General features: G+C 34.7%; 1 protein-coding gene across 1 annotated transcript; it reads right to left on the bottom strand.

Moving 5' to 3' along the window:
- Positions 1 to 5,131: 5,131 nt before the first annotated feature.
- On the bottom strand, positions 5,132 to 14,503 carry LOC141647786 (sodium/hydrogen exchanger 1-like). The gene is made up of 14 exons (XM_074456114.1): positions 14,133 to 14,503; positions 13,825 to 13,943; positions 12,899 to 12,996; positions 12,085 to 12,144; positions 11,462 to 11,508; positions 11,183 to 11,377; positions 10,313 to 10,359; positions 9,733 to 9,799; positions 9,543 to 9,643; positions 9,354 to 9,455; positions 8,574 to 8,712; positions 8,386 to 8,448; positions 6,329 to 6,412; positions 5,132 to 5,681 (listed from the first exon to the last, which is right to left on the bottom strand). Exons 1-14 carry the CDS (start codon positions 14,265 to 14,267, stop codon positions 5,361 to 5,363), a joined length of 1,578 nt encoding a protein of 525 aa, XP_074312215.1. The 5' UTR covers positions 14,268 to 14,503; the 3' UTR covers positions 5,132 to 5,360.
- Positions 14,504 to 21,113: the final 6,610 nt, after the last annotated feature.

Raw genomic sequence — 21,113 nt, 5'->3', positions numbered from 1 at the left:
TATGTTAAAAGTGTAATACCCCGTATTTATAATTATATATATTATATTATTTTGCATTTATACGAGTTATGTTTGAGACGGAATAAAATAATAATAATAATAATAATAATAATAATAATAATAATAATAATAATAATAATAATAATAATAATAATAATAATAATAATAATAATAATAATAATAATAATAATAATAATAATAATAATAATAATAATAATAATAATAATAATAATAAGTTGTAATGATAATAATAATACGCAATACGATACATGTAAAATATACGTATACTATACTCACCTTATATACTCCACCTTATCCACTCATCATCTTATCCACACAAAATCCCAACAAAATCCACAAACATGAGAGATGAGAGGAAGAGAGAAAAAGGAAGAGAAAGTGGAGATTCCGTCCCTCCGCCTCGAGTTCGTAAGGTAAGACCGTGTGACTAGCTTATATATTATTTTATTAGACCCGCCTTGACCTTGACCAATCTAGTTCGTCGTTGACCACCCATATAGCCACCGCTGACCGTCCCAAATCGGATTGACCGAGTATATACATGGGTTATTGTTGTTGTTGTGCTACCGTCTTAAGACGGGTTTTTAACCCCTTTGTCGCAACTGACCTGGGTTAGGGTTGGGGTGGTTGTGTCGAGGGTAGTGAGGTCTTGGGTGGTTGGTATGGTGGCTTTAGGTGGTGGAATCGAAGGGGAAAAGAGGGGTGACTAGGTCGTGTTAGTTATTGTTGTTGTATGTTGTTTGTTGTCGTCATGAGGGTGGTTGCTGGGACCACCGTGGTCAGGGGGACCACGGTGGTGGATGGTGTCGACATGAGGGGGCCGCAGTGTAGTGGTGGCCGTAGTGGTACGAATGGTGGTGGTGGTTTAGAGGTGTTTGAAGGGTGTCGGGTATGGGTGTGTGTAGGGGTGTACGGTGATGCCGTGTTATGGCGGTCGTGGCCCACCACGGCCGCTGGTGGTGGTCCATGGTGGCAGCGGGGTGTGGTGTTTGTCGGGCTAAGAGGGAGGATGGGTACAAGTCGGGTTTTAAATAGCTTTAAGACGGATTTTATTTAATTAATTAATTCGTATTTAATTTAATTAGATTAATTAGAAATTAAACGTATTTAATTACTTTAATTAGTTGGCGGTTTTATGAAGAGGTACTATTATTGGATTTGGGTTTGCTATAGAGCTTGCGAAAAGGTAGGTTATTCCTACTCAGTTTCAATATGTTTATATGGTCATGTGAGTCGGCATTGATTAGTCATTTGCATTATAACATGTATCATGATGAGTCGGTATATGGGCATATTGTATGGCATTTGGCATCTATTGTGTTTGTCATGTGTATTGGTGGACTTGATGATTGTGTTTGATTATTTGTTGTTGAGGAGACGGAAGGCGGTTGGGAGACCGTCTTCCGCTTGAGTCGCCTCTTGGAGCTTCCTACTCCAAGAGGGATGTGCACATTAATGGCTTGAGTTACGGAGGGACTCGTGTGGTTGAGACACGTCGTCTGGCAAGGGACTCGGTTGACTTCGGGACCCGGTACGTCTGGGCGTGTCCCGGTACCTGTTTGTGGTTGTTGGTATGTCTGGGCGTGTCCCGGTACCAGTGTGGTTGTCGGTATGTCTGGGCGTGTCCCGATACCGTGGTGGTGGTCATTTGATAGTATGTCATTCATATCATAGTGATGTTGCATTTCCACACATTCGAGTCGTGTCACACTTTATTTATTGAAACTGACGACGTTTGTGTGTCCGTGTAATTGTCACCTATTTCCGGGGTGGCCTGTGTCGATCCATATGATATTTCCGATCATATGAGGAGCAGGTTAAGTACATGTTGTTTGGATAGCACGCGGGAGACGGGACGAGTTTGATGAGTCACGAGACGAGTATTGGTTAGAGAGGTATAGTGGTCATGAGTTGTATTTTATTCATTAGTTTATGTTTGTAATAACTAAACTTGTCATTTATTAATGGAGTTTCTTAATTGTAATTCTGATCTCACCGCCTCGGGAAATCGAGACGGTAACATCTCTCAATTACCTTGGTCGGGTAAGAAGGGAGTGTTACAAAATGGCAGAAACATTCACTAAATTTTCTCCTATGTAATTGGGATTTGGATCATCTCCATTTCTTTTAAAAAGAAATGGAGAGGCCATTTCCTCTCTTAAATACTTTAAATAATATTTTTTCCACTAAACCCCATAATTCCTTTCTTTTTACACATAAATTTAGAACTGTTTGATAATCCCAAGATGCAATTTGGGTCACCGAAAGAAAATGACCTCTCCATTTCTTTTTAGGAAATGGAGAGGGTTTCCACTCATGTAATTGTCCTCCGAAAAGACGTCCTCTTTACATTTAAAGGAGGAGAACCATTAAACAGAACGTCCTCCCGGAAGATACAAGTATTTCTCTTGCACAAATTCTTGTTTGTGACGGCACATATCCGTCACTCTTGAGTGACGGATACCATTTTACCTCACAAAGTACCCACTTTTTCTCTCTCTGCAACACTATTCATGTGGTCCCCTTTCCCCACTAACCCATTTTGTTACCATTTTAACTCACAAAATATCCCCCACAAATGGTAACCCGTCACCAGGGAGACCAATTGTTTCTCATGTCCGTGTTAGTCTCTGGTATACCCCAATTATGTTCACACCATCTTCCACCTCTACCTAATTGATTAACACTACTACTTTCCTCAAGCTTTATCCAAGTGTTGTGAAAAAAGCAAGAGAAGGAAACGGAAAAAGTAGTGTTGATCTACCTTAATTTTTCAAGATAGCTTATAATAATCACCAGTTTACCACCCCTTGGTGTTCCCAACTAAAGATGAGTAGCCTTGAAACATTAAACCTTGCGATATGCTTAAATTAAAAAATGGAAATTAGGCGAAATCAGCAGCAACAGCAAGTGTTGAGTCCAAGTGTGAGGGTGAGGCAGCATGGGTCTGTAGGTGGCGCAATAGGAGTAGTAGTGGTGATAGCAGTAATGGGAATAGTTGCGGTGTTGGTAGGGAGACTGTGTAGTGGTAGGAAAGTGATGGGTTACGGACCCCACATGGACGCAGAATCATGGGTTGAGTCCAAGTGCTCTGCTTGTGTAGACGGCAACGTCACACCACCCCGGTATCCACGCCCCATTCAGCTGCAAACACCTATTCCTGTTCCTATTCCTATACCTCTACGGATGGAATTAAGGACAGAGCAGGAGCAGCAGCAGCAGCAGCAGCAGCAGCAGCAGTCTCTAGAGAACGTGGAAGACATGGAACGCAGGGAGTCGCCACAGCACCACCATCAACAGTCAGGGCATTCACATGTCGGAGGATCATGATCCATGGATTATTGTTCCACACCAACTCGGAAAGTCAAGGAACTATACAGGAAGAGAGACGGATGTTCTGTATATTGGAGCATAAGTTAACCCCATTTTCAAGGGGCAGTAGACCTGAATTGATGATGTTTATGTGTGAAAACTCATTGTATGGTTAATCAATCTAGTTTTGTCTATATATCTATCAGATTTAACTTCCTCAATTTTCATTTACCCTCCCTCTAAACAAGTCTTCACTTTTGCCTTACTTGTTTTTATCTAACATTATTAAGTACTACTCCGTAGCTGCTTTGTTTGGATTGAGGATTCGGAGGGAAATGGAGTCAAGGGAACGAATCTCCGCCATTTGTTTTCTCTGATTACAAACACCAAACACAGTTCCAATCTTAGTGTTGCTTTGGTTGTTCATTGTTGCTGTTTAATCCTTGTTACAGTTTAAAGCCTTTTAAACACAGTCTGGCGTGCTTTTTCATATTTTGCCAAAACCATTAAAAACTAAAATACGGAAGCTGTTTTCTTGGATACTCCTGATATCTATTTAATTTCAGCTTAAATTGGAGTCTTGTGATTGTTGTATGATGACAAATGTAATTGGAATATAATTAGGAGGGTTGAATTAAAAATAATTGATGAGAGAAAAGATGGAAGAAAAGACAGTGAGAAAAATACCAAGTAAAAAGAGGAAGACACCTCACTATCATGTGAGCTCACAAAAAGTTAGATACATGAAGCTTGTCCCTTAGTGAAACACTGAAACATGCCAAACTGTATAGTATATTACAACCACCCCCATTACCTATCATTCTCTCATAAAAACCATCTTATTTTCAGTGTTTCTTATTATGTTTGTGTTAACTCTATAATGGCTTCCTTAAACACTTCAAAACTACTACTTATTAGTATAATCATATTCATAGCATTCTGCAATTCTTACACTATCGTTGCGGTATCATCTCCTACAGCTAGACTAATAATAACAACTATAGCTGCAGAACCAGCTGTTTTACCAGAGTCGTCTCCGATTTCAGCTCCGGCTCCTGCATCATCCCCTGATATAACTCCACTATTTCCGACACCAGCTTCAGGCTTGAGTCCAGACTCATCACTTCCTACCATTCCGGCAAGCCCAAGCCCACCAAACCCAGACTCTCTGGCTAATCCTCATCCTGAATTCGGCATTGCGCCAAGTGGGGCCGTACTGGAATCGTCTGCTTTTGGTTTCAGCTTTTCTGTTTTACTCAGTTTGGCTATGCTACTTCTAGTTGCCTTAGCTTTCTAGTATTTGATTTATTTTTATTTTTTTTTTTTTTTTTTTTTTTTTTTTTTTTTTTTTTTTTCATTTGTTGGCATCTTGTAGTACTTGATAGCGTAATCTTATAAAGTTAGTATATGTTAATACAAGTACTGCTTAGTTTGGAAATAGTATAGAGTATATGTTGGTTATGCCATTAGGTGTAACCTTTTTGCTTTCCCTTGATTTTTTAGTGCATAATGAGGCAATAATTGAAATACTGTCAATGGAAAGGCTGCTTCTTTGTTGCTTTTAAGCTTTGTTCACAGAAAAATACCAAAATATTTTTAAACGTTTCTTTTCGCTTTAAATACTACGGAGTACTCAACAATTCCATATCTCCAAGATCTCCCCTCCCCTCTTGAAACGATATTTGATAAATTTATCGCAAATTCTTAGATGAGATAGCCAAGTAACACAAAATGTCACCCTCAATTGCATTCTGCTCATACGTAAACAATATCCGCTAAGCCACTTTCATGGCTAAAGTTAATAATTTCAGTTTCATTAAGTTCGAAGAATTTCTGTTAAACCCTTTCCTTTTATCCTCTAAACCTAAAAAAACAAGAACAAGAACAGAAGCTGCTCGGCAAAACTAAGCAGTCAATCTGTTAGTGTTAAAACTTCTACCTGCACTATGTACATGCCTAACGTGAGAATGTACTCGCTGCTATGGCAAGCAAAAGTAAACCTAACAAAATCAACTAAACTCTCATTCTCAATTGCCTTGTCTGATTTCACCTTGTGATGTCGGTCCACGAGAGTGAGCAAAGTGTCCTCCAAAGACAGGCCGCATAAATGCATTATCAAATTGACGCCAGTAGTAATGGATAGTACGAGTAGGGGTGGTCAAAAGCATGTGCAGAGTGCTCTTACGTGCAATATTACGTTCCATGGCTGAATCTGAGTCTTGTCCAATGCCAAGTAGTGGCAGTGTCATCGACTTTGGACTAGTTACTTCTGACGAAGCTGTGTTGCTTTGTAACATTGAGGGAGATACCAGAAGCCTAAGCAGTGGTTTAGTAAGAATCCCAAAGACCTGAGATTATGCAGACAAAGTGTGTACCATTAAGAGACAGATTTGCATGGTTTAGAAGTAGCAAAATTTACGACACTACATTGATACACCTAAATACATACTACTCGTAATTAAAACTCAGTATTATTACCTATGTTTTTAATACAAGTCGAGAGACGCATAGTTCTCTCATTATTATCTCTCGGTCTATTTGAACGATGACACGTGTGTCCCATTTACATGTTCTAACAATGCTAATACATAACAATCCTCCGTCTCAAAATATATTTGCAAATATTATGAAATCTATAATCTTGTTAAAACATATTTAGATACTAACCTAATCAGTATATTGCCCTGTTCTTTTGGACTCAATGTCAGTTCTTCAGTACATATCAGTTTCGTTCCATTTAAATTCAGTTCAGTTCAACATAATACTTATTGTTGTTGTTATTGTTATTCTTGTGAGTTACATGAGATTACATTAACATAGAAAAGGCAATGTAATAGTGTAGAATCGAATCACCAGACCAAGAAGAGTAAAGCGAATCCTTTCAAATAGTAAAAGGTTAATAATGTAAATTAATTTCATAATTTCGAACATCAAGGAATGTCGCTCGATCTATTTGAAAATGTAGCTTCAAAAGTTAATGAAGGAGTTTTCTTACCAGTGTACTGAAAAAGATGATTGTGATCGCGCTAGTGATCATTATAGCATTTCCACGCTGCTGCGTGTGACCCGATCTTGCAAACTTCAGAGTCATCAAAACAGTGTGAGTCAAGTAATTAATATAAGCATCATGGAAAGCACAAATAGAGTAATCAACGTGTAGAAGCAAATAAGCAAAGGAGATGCAACAACGGCTTAACATAGCGGGTAATTACTAAGTTCAGAATCCCAATTTGGAAGAGAAATTAAGGTATAAACAATTTTGACGAAGAATACAAAGTTGCAGAAAGGTAGACAGACTACTTCTCATCAGCCTGATCGATTGTAGTTTGAAATCCATGTATTTGACAATTTGTTATGCGTTAGAACACACTTGGTTGATGATGCCAAGTTTCATTATGATTTAATTGTTTGCCTCTTAGTAAATGTTTAGCAAATTGAAGTATCCAATGATTGTTCAAAGAAGTTCAAGATGATCAAGATGAAGGACAAGTCAAGCATGCCCATAGTTTAGAACAAATGTTGTAAACGAGGTAGTTCAACATATTCTTTTTATGCATAAGTTATGGCAAAACCGTGCAACAGTTCTTGTGACTGTTGCACCAAGGTTTCTGGTACTAACGTATGGAGAATTTTCCGAAAAATTCACAAGTGTTTGAAATTCTTTAAAAAGCTTTTCTATGTTCAAGAGGAACATTATTTCAAAACTGAAGAACAAAAAGAATATGCTTGCACAATAATTTAAAAGATGACAATCCCATTTGTGCAAGTTGTTTTTCATGCTAAAAATAGGTCTTATGCTTTTTCCATTTGTGGCAAAATTGTGAGTTCCCATATTTTATGGGAAACACTCATTCGATTTGGAAAAATGCAGCCACCTTGAGCCTCTCAAACCTGATTGTTCTTTTATAATTTTAAATGAAAATGCATACTACAAACTTATGAATATTAGATTAATGTAGTGTTAAGACCCTTCTCTTACACACTATCTTTCTCTATAAATAGCCACTTCATTTATCATTTATTGCAACACTTTGAAAGAGCATTCATTGTAAACACTTTGCAAATCTTTTCAGCATTAAAAGCTTTGTTCTTCAATCATTTGCAAAACCGTTTTCTGTTTTTCAAAAGTCTTCAATTGTTGTTTTCAAAGTCAGAAAATCTCCAAGTATCGGTTAAACAAGTTGCATAAAGAATATGTTCAATGATTCTCGTGTTTAGGTCTTAATTGTAATCTCCATGTTCTTAAGTGAACCACTGAGATTCTGACTTTGTAAACCGTTGAGATAGAACCTTAAGTCTTGAAGCGGAGTAGCTTTGAGCAAGAGAAAGTCTTGAAGCGGAGTAGCTTTAAGCAATTGCAACCGGAGTAGGTTGGCGAGTTGTTTTCATTGTAATGGTTTAGCTAAGTTTGAATAAATTTCTAAACAAGCAATAAAATAACGGTTGGACGTAAGCTCCGGAGTAGGAGCTGAACCAATTTTTAAACATCGTCTTGTTTGTTTATTTACTTTCACGTTTTCTTATCATTCTTCTTTTATACGTTAATCTCGCTCCCGTCTTTGTGCAACAAATCTCTCTCATCTTGTTGCATAGACTGCTGTCTGTTTTTGTGAACTTACAATCCATTAAGTTTCTCAAACTTGTACTTAATAGATCTTACTTGTGTTAGTCATTAACCAAGTAAAAGAGAAATTTTTTAAAAGGTACACCTAATTCACCCCCTCCCCCTCTTAGGTGTTTATCGTTCTTAACTCTTCATTATGGCAACACCCTTTACCACACCGTAGACAGAAAGTCTTTTAGATAACACAAAAACTTAAATGAAATTATCTCACATATGAAACATATGAAACCATCGTATACAAGACTCATCGGTGTAGCCGGTAAGGTGGGTTGTACAAGGCTATGAGCCTCCCAGTTGGTTTAATAAAACCCATCATTAATAGTAGCGCCAAATATACCAACATTCTCATAGAATTGAGTTTTCCAACTTGCGAAGCCATCATGTTAGAGGGGACACAGAAAAAGGCTGATCAAAATAGTATCATTTACCTGATTGTAAGCAAGTGCCATAGACACAGAACCCCGCATCAGGCCAGCCCACCAAATGATCACCTGTTAAGTGGCAGAAATGAAACAGTCAATTAATTGGTCGGACGAAGTAAAAAGGAAAAGATAAGAGAAATTAATACTCCGTAATAATAATAATTAACACACACACAGAGAGAGAGAGAGAATACCTGCTGCTTGAACTCAATTTTCTCATCAGGGTCCTTTTTTGTAAGGTTGGCTAGCAATGAAAGCGGGAAGATAGATGCTGCTCGACCGACCAGAACAAGGCCTAATAGAATTGAGCTTACTCCAACAGATGTACCAACACTGTAGATACAAAAATATAAAACAGAATAAGTGACAAACAAAGACCGTAATGTGGTCCAAGTGGAGGGAAGCATGTAAACTGTTATATGCATCGGTACCTCAATATCAAGTTAGATGTACCTCAAATAAAGAGGAAAATAATCTTGCCCAAGTGTTTTGCAGAAATATAGACTTAATTTCTCATTGATATGTATGAGAGGGCTAATAGGATTGTGCAGACTAGTATTAGGAAGATAGATGAGGAAAGCATCTAGGTTCTTCAATTAGTCTCCTTTTCTTTTGAGATAGATTATATTGTGTTAACTTTTGTGATAAAAGGTGTCATTAGTAAGCGAGAATGTTGGAGATATGAATATATTGCTATTATATACTCATAGTATAGTGCCAAAGCACGTTAAAATACTCAATTTGTTGATCCTCGTCCATTGAAGAATATGAAAGGTGCAAAGATGAAAGTTCAGTCTGCATCTCAAGAGCATATGCTTATGGGATGAGCATTTAGAAGAAATAGTGATGCATGAAAGAAGGGTATAGGTCACTAAAACAAGGAAGGCATGCTTTAAAAAGTTGACAATCTTATATTAACATAGCCACTAGGTTTTACTTACTAATTATATCGAACATGAATATATAGTTCATACCTGTTAAGCACGAATTTCCACTTCTCGACATCCAAAGCATCCATACCAACATACAGAAATATAAAAATTTCTGCAATGAATGACATGGTTGCAAAACCATGCCTAAAGAGTAATGCAAATATAAAGCAAACTTGATTAAGAATAGTCCAAAACAAATAAAGCAAGACAAATTCAAATAGGTTTACTTACTTTGTTGTAATTCTTGAGCTTTCAGTCACATTATGCCAAGTATAGTGCGACATTACTATCCCACAAAAGAATACTGAAAGAATGCCACTATAATTGAATAGCTGCAAAACGAAAGGCTCAGAATATTACTGATATATACAACTAAGCCGGTAATAGAAACAAAAGAAAAAATTCATGAAGAAGTTCTCACTTCAGCTAACATATAGGAAAAATAAGCCATCAGAATCATAACAGCAATTTCACGGTCAGTGGAGTGCCTGGAAATTAACACGAAAGTGAACGGTTTATAAATTATACATACAAGAATAATCTCAGAACCGCTGTTCGCAACTAGCATGAATCAGGTTTCAGTAAAAGAGAGAAAAATATCGGTTCTACAGCATCATGAATACATGGTGCAAGTTTACACGAATATGGACAGACTCAAGGATAAGGAGTTTTTGAACAAGTATTCCAATAAAAAATATTGAAGGATGACTGTTACATTTGGCACTAAAATCTTAGGGAGACATCAATAGATAACATGTAATTTCATTGTTACAAGTACAATATAACAAGTACTAAAAAACGTCAGGACTCGATATTGCTGTGATTCCCTTTCAAGTAAGCATGCGAACGTCAGAAGCACACAGACCTCCAATTATACCATAAAGAACTTGTTTTTTTTTTTTTTTTTTTTTTTTTTTTTTAATAATCTTAGGCATTGTGAGTAAACAGGAGAAGCGACACGAATTATTCACTAAGAGGATAAAGCCGTAACTATTTCATACCTGCCAAAGTAAAGCTTTTTTGTTATATATGCGCATAGTAACCCGACCTGTTGTTAAAGAAGCAGAAAAGGTTAACAAGCTACGCTTTCAAAATTCACAAAAAGTAGAGAGCAGGAAAAACGCATTTATAGCGGGTCAGTCAGTACCAACATGGGAATGTTGAAACTTTGAGAGCCAGCCAATATGACTATCAACTTAGCACCACAAAATCAAGGATTATTGGTGTTAAAGCATCTATGCTTATATTCTTGGAAAAGAAAATATTTCTTCCCAAACAATGTGATATGATCACTGCTTGCATGGTCAACATCAAGTGAGGTTCCAAAAATTGACAAATAGTTTTTTCTTTCCCTATCAGAGTATCAATAAGCCTAGTAAGCGCATCTTTGAATAACACTGCTATTTTCGTTAAAGAAAATATGATGTGTGACATTCCCACTTCATAGGCTTGTCTTGTAAGTTCCACTCATTTGTTGTTTCAACATATTATTCATAGAGAATACTCAGAAGAGGAACTACATGCTCTGACCCAACCCTCAAATTTTGTTTCGAGTTTTTTAAATCAGTGGTTGTAAGATAATAGATCTAAAGAGAAAAGACCAACCCTCAATTCAAAAATTGCTAACAAGATAAACAGTCATTTTGCACATAAAGAGCATGACAGTGAAGCAACAACATGATTCAAATGCTCCCCCCTATGGCAAGGTAAATGGACTTGGTTCTACCTAGCTTTCAGCCTGTGTTAGAGGCACAAACCATTTTCCGGGTGAACCATATTGAAAATTACGTCGACTGATTAATACTTTGAAATTGCCCTCAATCCTTCTCTTAAGTATTTAGTGCAGAAGATAAGCCGGGAGAAGAACTTACAAGTGAACCAAGCAAAGTGCTAGCGACAAACAAATACAAAAACTGCCAACCAAACTGTAGAGCAACAGTTGCACCACTATCAGACATTTTAAATCTTCGTATCACATTGAAAAGCACCACAGATGTAGCATCGTTGACTACACTCTCCCCAAAAACCAGGCTATACACAAAGGGTGTCTCCTCCTGGTTGAGAATCTGCAATGGCATTATGAACTTCATGAAACAATGGTTGATCTCTCACATAAAGATAAATATTTGAAGTCAAGGAAGTTTATGGACCTGTAGGGTGGAAACAGAGTCTGTTGCTGCAAATATTGCTCCAATTGCTACAGAATTAATAAATAGTTTCAGTTTCTCAAAAAAAAAAAAAAAAAAAAATAGTTTCAGGGTTAAGGATTACAAGATCAGTTTAATCAATTGCGAGTGTAACCATAAATGCTGGGAAAACTAAAACCAAAAGTAGAAAAGGAAATGAGTCTCATTTTCACCATGAGTTTGGTCCTTACATCATCGATTTCTGACTCTCTTAACCAGTACAAGATTCTCTAATTCGAATGAATATTAAATACAAGATTCTCAGTTGCAATGAAATGAATACAAGCTAACCACTTTGCAATTTGTTAGGGTTGAGCGAACTTGGTAACCCTTATCAGTCTAAGAGATCGTGAGCTTTACCATTCAAAAATAGGTTTTTTTAAACACAATAGCACAATCATATAAATTCAGATAGAACTTTTGAAGTATATTGTTAAAGGTTACATACGTATATAACATGTGCAACAGTACAACATCAGTATTGCAACTCATGATAGCTCAACAAAATAGAGAATGCATGATATATTATGTGATCAAACTTCACACCAAATGTTCATAAAATACACATGAATAAAGAGATCAAGTACCAAGATAGTCTGCCGTATCCAAGAAACCAACATCAAGGTTTTTAAAACATAGCAGAGCACCTGGTTCAAAATGCAAACGGTAAGGTCAGAGAAGAAGAGGTAACTGCAACTGCAACACACAACAGTTACATTGCATTAAATAAGAAAAGGTCTGGCTAAAAAAAAGTCATGAACTGGTAGAAGACTAGAAGCATTGAACTAGTTTCAGAATATTGTTCATGTTACAAATCAGAATAAAGTCATGTTAAACCTTTAATCCAGCTGCAAAACATAACTGGTAGAAGACTAGAAGCATTGAACTGATTTTGCACAGAATGAAGACATGTGTAATGTGTTACACCATACACTATGCGGGTGCCTTGCTTAACATTTTAGTCATCATTGGAATTTAAATAAAACCGTCCCAATGATGAGTTTGATTACCCCCTGCTGCAACATCAAATCCAGAGTTTTGTCTGTGTTATCATATAAATGAAGGTTTGTGGGACCTAGTTGTGGGCTGCAAGGTCTGCCTTTTTACGAAAAAGTCACAGCATCTTAAATTACTCCATTTCAACAGAATTTAAATTCAATGTTGTCGCACTCAATTAACAAAGTTTGAATTCAAATGGTGTGTTCAAAAATGATACTCCCTCCATTCCCAATCATTTGTTTACTTTTATATTCTTTGTGAGGGGTATTTTAATCAAAGGTAAACAAATGATTGGAATGGAGGGAGTATAACAGAAAAGAGAATTCCGCTGTAGTAAAACTCTGCAATTGTAGACAATGGGAAATCAGTGACCAAGTATCAAATTTGTAGTTCAGAGTGTACCTGTCGTTATAACGCCAAAGGATAGCAAAGTTCCTATTGCACCAAATAGCATAATGGTTGTGAAGTTATGGAAGAATTGTTTCTTTTTTACCTGGAAGCTGTAGGAAAGAACCACAAATCAATCACATGGTATAAGTTTGCGACAAACAAGACACTCTCTTCAGACACTCCACAAATCAATCACATGGTATAAGGTTGCTCAAGTATGTGTATCGTACACTTGACACTGGACAGCGATAAGAACACTCAACTCTCTCTTTCAGGCAAGAGAAATTTCTTTTTATTAGAGAATCGTCTACTCTCACAACCAAATACATACCTATGTCAGACACTTACAACAAAGTCGATCTGAGCAAAGTATTGGTGCGGTGATATTCTAATGTGTATGAAATCCATAAAAAAGTGTTGGTTAAATTCACAAAGAGGCGAAAGAATTTGTTCCAAAAGCCAAAAGAAGGTCCAATATCAAAATTAACAAGCAATAAATGTGGACTTGAACTTGTGAAATTTAAATGGGGCAAACCCCCTCACATTGGAGTCCTTACAGAACAAACTAGGGCTCTATTCTCCACAAATACCAGTATGAGGAACAAACATTAGTCATTAGTGATCCAGCTGCAAAGAAATGGAGCAATATCGAATTATGAACCTAAGTTATTCGTACCATGAGAAATCCGTAAAAGGGTCTGGACTACACCCACGAGGATGGAGTTCGATACTGTAAGTGAGTAATTAGGACACTCACATGCGAGGCTGGAATGGGTTACCACATGAGTTTCGATCAATCAGCATGTATTAAAAATTACATCATAGCTTAAAATATTTTCCTTTTTTACAGTTTACCAAGATGAACAATTACAGGGAATTAATAACCGAAACAAATAGTAGCCAAAAAAAAAAAAAAAAAAAAAACATAAAAGACATACCCAGCATTGAATATAATAGGAGGAAGAATATAGTTAAAGAAGAGTTGTTCATCAAATTTAAATAACAATGAACTAGTTCGTTGAGTTATAAGAAGTATTACACCTCCAGTCCCAAAACCCTGCAAAATTCAGAAACAATATTACCATCATTCATTCCTTAAAACTTGCTGCAACATAATTCGCAAAATTCAACTAAAATAAATAATACTCCTCCGTGTCAATCATTTATTAACCTATGATTAAAATACCCCTCACACAGAATTAAAAAAAAAAAAAAAAAAAAAAAGTAAACAAATGATTAAACTGACAATTAGTAGGGCGATGATTGTACTGTTAATCCATCGATTCTTCTCCAATAAATGACCAAACACAATAGAAACGCAAAGCAACACTACAAATAGTGAAATTGATTCTACAGATGCTTCAACAGAATTTAAACCCATTGTTAGTATTGGTGTGTGTTGTTTTTGTAAATACTAAATCAGTTTGGTTATGGTTTGCATTTTGATCAGTAAAAAATTGTTAGAGAAATAAAATGCTTAAATATAGGAATCTAAGTGCATGTAAATTGTAAGGTAAGTAGTAAATGATTTAGTACCCAAAGAATTTTAGTGGCAGTTAAATTATGCAATAAAAATAATATAAAATGAGAAATCTTAGCAATTTTGTTAATGTTGACATTTTCCTGTGTTGTCGGCGAATTATTTATGCTTTTGGGGATTCAGAGGGAGAGTGTCTGTGTGGCAGTCAATTATTGGGAGTCAGTTGTTTAAGGTTTCAGGATTTGCGAACTCCCACTGTGTTTCATCATCTCCCTTCATTAACGTGTGCCACGAGGTAGATTTGGCAAAAATGACCCAACACTCAAACTCAATATCCGAATTAGATCCAAATTTGAATTGATCCGATCCAGTATAACTCAATCCGAATATTTATTATTACAAACTGATTATTACCATAAATAACTTGATAATAGCTTGCCTGAAAATGACCTGAATTCGAAATAACCCAACCGGCCGACCCGATCCGAAATTGAATCGACCCGTTTGTCAGGTCTACCACCTAGGTAGCACCAAAACGGACACGGACACGACACGGACACATGACACGGCATCCCATTAAATTTAAGATACGGGACACGTTATTTAAATTTAATAAAATATACTCCCTTTCATCCACTATATTCTCCTCCTTTCTTGTGAACAAAAGATTAAGGGTGGGAATGTGGGTGAGGTTTGGTGTTTGGAGGGTGGTAGAAATAGTTAGGATTAAATCTATCTATCTATATTAATAAAGGAAGCCTTTTCCGAGCGATTATAGAGAGTCTAACTTTTTTAAAACGCTTTTTTTATTTTTATTAATAAAATAACTTAAAGATAATTATATTAAGCTAATTAAATATTGGCAAATGATAAAGGATAGGACACTAATATATGTATTTGACTTAACTTATGAGTAGGAATTGTAATAGAATTCCAACTCTTCAACGTGATCAATTACTGGGGTGAAATTGATCACCTCAATTGTCTATAAAAGAAAATTTCTTCTCTCTTTTTCCTGTCATACCTATCTATTCTATTTTTTATACATGTCTACTAGTTGGAAAGCCCGTGCGATGAATGGGGCTTCCATTAGGATTATCTGTAAAAATATATTCTTAAGTTGATAAAAAAAAGTCCTACTATGTTGTCATTGACGAAAAAAAAATCGTGATTGGTATAGATGATAACCGATGAATTATTAATGCTTTTAGCATAAACATTTTGCCATCGATTAGTATAGCATCAAGTGACATAGTTAATTAGTTATAGTATGTCGCCGCTTTTTCATTGTTCTGAGGCATACAAACCGGTTTTTAATTAAATACAAAAGGCTTTCTCTAAAAACATGGTGGAGCTCACCAATATGAACCCTTAATAATGGAGACATATCTTTATGAGTTTTGCAAATTATTTTACAACTACATAAAATCGAATGATGTTACAAAAACAAACAAGCAGCTTATTGTAATTATATATATTTAAGGCGTTGAGAGAAAATATTAGATCTCTTACAACATAATTTTACCTTGACTATTTACAATTAAGAGTATTTGCTCCTTATAGACATCTCGCAATATCTCTGATTCTATTACATAGAATGCACGGGCACCTAGTAGTATTATCTGTGACAATATCAGTTAGTAGTTTATGTCATTTTTTAAAATAGTTGGGTTACCAAGTTAGTATAATAATGTCAATTAGTAGTATATATTTTATGTTACCGCTAAAAACGTTATTTGACGTTACCATGGTTTGGTAATAGAAAACTATTAAATTTAACAAAAAGTCAAATTATGCTACAAATAGAAGCAAACAAAATCTCGGAGGTTGATTTAGATGAGGACAGATTAATCATCAGTTCCTATAACAAAAAAGCAACAAAAGCATTGTGGCATTTGGTATTTAACTATATCAGTTGTATACTAACATTCAGAGATATAGTTGGATTATAGAGTTACCGTTCTTATTGTCTTAGCACCATCTATTTTTAAACGAAATAGTCTTTGACTACTTATCCTTAAAAACTCCATGCAAAATATATAATACGACATCTTAATTTGGTAAATTATGAAAACTTCTTTGTAAACAATGTCCTTCTTGTGGACTTGATACAATTGGTCTCTATCATCGATGTAAAATCTTAATCTCTCGGATGACGTTGTTCTTGAAACTACATAAAGCTGGCCATTAATAAAAATTGGTTTCGGCAAGTAAATTTCAACATGATTTAGTAACTGTCCCTAACTCTTGTTTATTGTTATGGCGCAGCATTAGAGCCGGCAAACAATGACACGACACAAAAACACGACAAGAATCCGACACGAAATTAACGGGTTTGGGTTGACATTTAACGACCCATTTATGTAAGTGGGTCGACACGAACACGACACGAGATTTAATTGGGTTAGGTTTGGGTTGAGCACTCTACACACGAACCCGACACGAATAACTTATTTACTAAATTAATCCCTAATTTTCTTGATCCTCACATAAATATACTTACACTTTCCAAACACGACACGAAATTCACGGGTTATGGTTGAGCTTTGATGACCTATTAATGTAACTGGATCGACACGAACATGACACGAGATTTAATTGCGTCGGGTTTGGGTTGAAGAGTTCGTGACCCGTTTAAATGCGACACCTGAAACCCGACATGAGCTGATCTGTTTGTCATGTCTACGTAGCATGACCTCAACGTATATATTGTCTCTACTTAAGAACGAAAAGAATCTTTGTATCTGAGGAAGTCATCACTATCCTCGGGTTCAATACCTTTTGCCGACTTTGGAACCCGTAAGTATCTTCCCTTCTACTATGAATTTTCTAGGGCGATTGATAATAAGAGAGGTCCCGTTAGATAATCCTCTTATAAAGTAACCGGCATACCATATTTGGTAGAGCATATTATTATGATGAGTTATATTAAAAAAAAATCACGATGTATACACTCTCCCCTTCTTAAACTCTTCCACTTGGCTTCTTAGAGTTTAAACTTTTACAACTTTGACCATTAATATGTCGAAATCATGATCAAACTTCCGCATTAATAATTGTGTAAAAGCAATACGGAAGATCATTGTGAAGAAGGTGAAATGCATTTAGTGTGAAATTCCTAAGAGATAATGAATCTTACTCCCAAAGTCTACACGAACTAAAATACCCGACAAAATCTCGCATAATGAAAACAAAAGCGATGCCTAAAAGTAAGGATGCCAAATGGGGGATAAGACATGACAAATGTAGGCCTTCTCATACCCGTATTTAATAGAAAAATTACATGCCCCTACTTGTCGCAAGTAAAGATTTTCAAAAACATAACCGCTTCAACTTTGTCTATTCTATAACATTCTCTATAATTATGATATTATTTTACCCTTATATATGGTTGGCACGATTTAAAATTCAATTTGAGTCCAACATTTTATTTATATTCGCTGCATCCAAGACAAATGCGATATAGTTGGACACTTGTGATAGATTTTCCTTTTTGATCAAATTAATTTACTTTTTTCTTATTGTAGAGCTAACAATAATTTTTATTCTTATGTAGAAAGCTAACATTTATTTTGAGCCAATTACTTATTTATTCTGTTCCTCATGATTTTGGAGTATATATGTACCTTGTGTTACAATGCCTAATTGTTAATATTTATTTTGAACCAATAGCTATAATGGAGATTATAAAAATTAAAAATAAAACTTAAGATCAACTACTAACAACAGGGTTAAAAATAAGTAAATATTGGCCAAAAAAAAAACATCAACAAGTAATTAATTAGATATGAGAAAGGTCGGGAGATCATGAAAAATCTCATATTTAGGTTTTATTTCAAAGAAATTAGTTACCTATTTTTTTTATTCATTCAATTTATAATATGAAATATATAGAACTTATTATCTCCTTTTATATCATTTTACCAAAACAACAGCTACATTTCGATTAGTTTGCCAAACATTCTTGGCTTAACCAATTAAATTATCACCTTTTAATTTTCAGTTACCTTTCAATCTACATTTTTAGGTTTTAGTTAACTTTTCAGTTAGTATGACAAAAGAAATTTAAGATATAGTAGAGTTAATTATATTTTACTCCCTTTTGAAATCCACATTCTAAAAGTTACCCCCTTTTGAATTTTTTTTTCTAAAATTACTCCCTTATGTTGCATTTTTCCTAAAATTGCTTCAAAACTTCAATTTAAGTGACTTATTTTATCTGTTTTTGGACTCTCCCTCCATTTGTTTACATAGTTATACCTTTCAAAGTATAAATTGGCTAAGGCATAAAAGGGAATAAGTTCAAAAACAGACGAAATAGGTCACTTAAATTGGAGTTTTGAAATAATTTTAAGAAAAAATGCAACTTGGAAGTAATTTTAGCAAAAAAATTTAAAAGTGAGTAATTTTAAAAATGTAAATTTCAAAAGGGAGTAAAATCTAATTAACTCGATATAGTATATGAATAATGTTTATATTATAATTAATATACCATATCATTAGTTACATTGTGTATTTTGAGTATCACCTACTTATATATTAGAATAATCTGATTAAAATAAATTTAATCTACTTATATTAGGATGCTGACTTTATTAAAATATTAGAAAATCTACTTTTATTAGGATAATTTTATTAAATTTGTTTCGAAATCTTCTCTTGTTAGGGATTCTAAAAAAGTTGGACTCTCTAATATCGCTTGAAAAGTTTCTGCTTTATATATATGTATTGATTCTATTTTTAAGTTTATTATTTTTGTTACTTTTGTTGTTGATTGTGTATGAATTATGATATTGCTTCGGATTGCTTCCTTTAGATTTTCGTATTAAAGATTCTTTAAGCTCTTTGTTTCTATTGCACTAATATAATATGATAATTAACTTTAATTAATTTCTTGCAGATGTTGTATGCAAAGCTTTAGTGAAATTGTGTTAAAGTATCTGATCATATATAGAGATACAAAATTCATGGTATAAACGTACTACTTAAACTTCATACGGTATTAGTATTTTTAATTCATACTCTCTCAGTTCCATTGAATAGTGTTTACACTTGCTTTATTTTGTAACGGAAAAATAAAACAAGTCTATATTATTGACTGAGATTTTTTCGCTATTCAAGGTATATGTACGCATTGAGATTTTTGAATCTATCTATGTATGCATCTCTTACCGTATTGTTAACCAAAAAAATAATATTGATTTTCTGCTACTTTTAAGACAATAACAATCTTTTATTACGTGATAATACAAATTAGAAACATTGAATGGAAGAACAGAGTGTAGATTTTTAATGAACAAAGAAAATCTCACATATTAACGTTTCAGAAGAGAAATTATTTCAGTATTACACATTTCCACTCATATTTTCCCAAACTGTTTTTAAGATCTTATTCCAAAATAATTGAGTAATTGACTAACATATCAATGATAAAACGTATGACTTATCAAATACTCTCTTTGTCCCGACCCTCTTACAAGATGCGCTATTAGTTATTAGAGTCCCATTATGATTAAAATTGTTCATTAAGGAGTCTTAAAATTGACATTATTATACATAAAAAGGGTGAAGTAGCGGGTAGAATATGAATATACATGATCATGAAAGCTCTCTCGCATTTGCTAAATAAGAAGATAAGTCTTGCGACAATTTTTGTAGATTTGTAGCAATGTAATAGTAAAATGGATTACAATGTCAATGACAAAGTAGTTTTACGGTCAAACTCAGACTCATAGTCCTATTGGGTACGAAGTACTCCGTATTTGATAATCTAAAAGTTACATTTTTCAATTATTGTAAAATTACTAATTAGATTGGTTTGATTTACTTTTTTGGCAACTTTTATTCTGATATTCTGCTCTACTATCTTCTTATCAAATTAGATTATAGTTAACAGAAGTATTATGCTCAATAAAGAGAATCCCGTAATGAGAAGTGCCTCAATTATTATAAGGTCAACAAACAACTACGGAGTAATATAAACGATCATATACGTAGGCGAACATTTGACTATGTTGATTATATATGTTCATTACGACTTGTGAGCCCTTGAATAAAAGTTGAACGAGCGGGCAGTATATCACGTGATTTTATTTTAATCCGCCATATAGGTGAAAAGACCTTGATCTCTCATAAGTATATTGTGAACATAATTCATAAACGAAGTGGATATGCATTTTTTATTATGTATAAAAAAATCTTATATTTGACTGTTAATAATAATTACAGAAAATTATACTCCCTCTGTTTCATTGAATTGAATAGTTTACATTTACATTATTTTGTTAGGAGAAAATAAAACAAGATAGGCAACATGAGATAATTAATTTCATTTTTCATCATTTTTATTGTATATGCCAGTTTTATCAATTACTTATTGAGACAAAAAAAAAATGACATTTTCGCGTGTTACACTTTTATTAGTCTATGACACTATCAAACTATTATAAAAGTCCAGGGGTCATGACTGGAAAAGGACTGCTGGAATGACTAGACTGAAGGTAGGCATTCTGAACAGCATTCTGAATGCTGTTACCTACCACATTTGGCGACAAAGGAACGGGTGCAGGCATGACATGAAGCTCCTAAGGCCTGATGGATGTGTGACCATGATTCAGTATGAAATTAGAACTAAAATTAACAAGCAAATCACGGGCAAGCTAGCTAGGAAAGATCTTGCGTGGATTGAAAAACTCATGTAATTAAACTAAAATGTGTGTGTGTTTTGTCTGACTATATTGTCAGACT

This window comes from Silene latifolia, chromosome 3, assembly GCF_048544455.1.
Source record: "Silene latifolia isolate original U9 population chromosome 3, ASM4854445v1, whole genome shotgun sequence".
NCBI lineage: Eukaryota > Viridiplantae > Streptophyta > Magnoliopsida > Caryophyllales > Caryophyllaceae > Silene > Silene latifolia.
The sequence above is the reverse complement of the archived record's forward strand: the minus strand, read 5'-3'. Positions and strand labels throughout refer to the sequence as shown.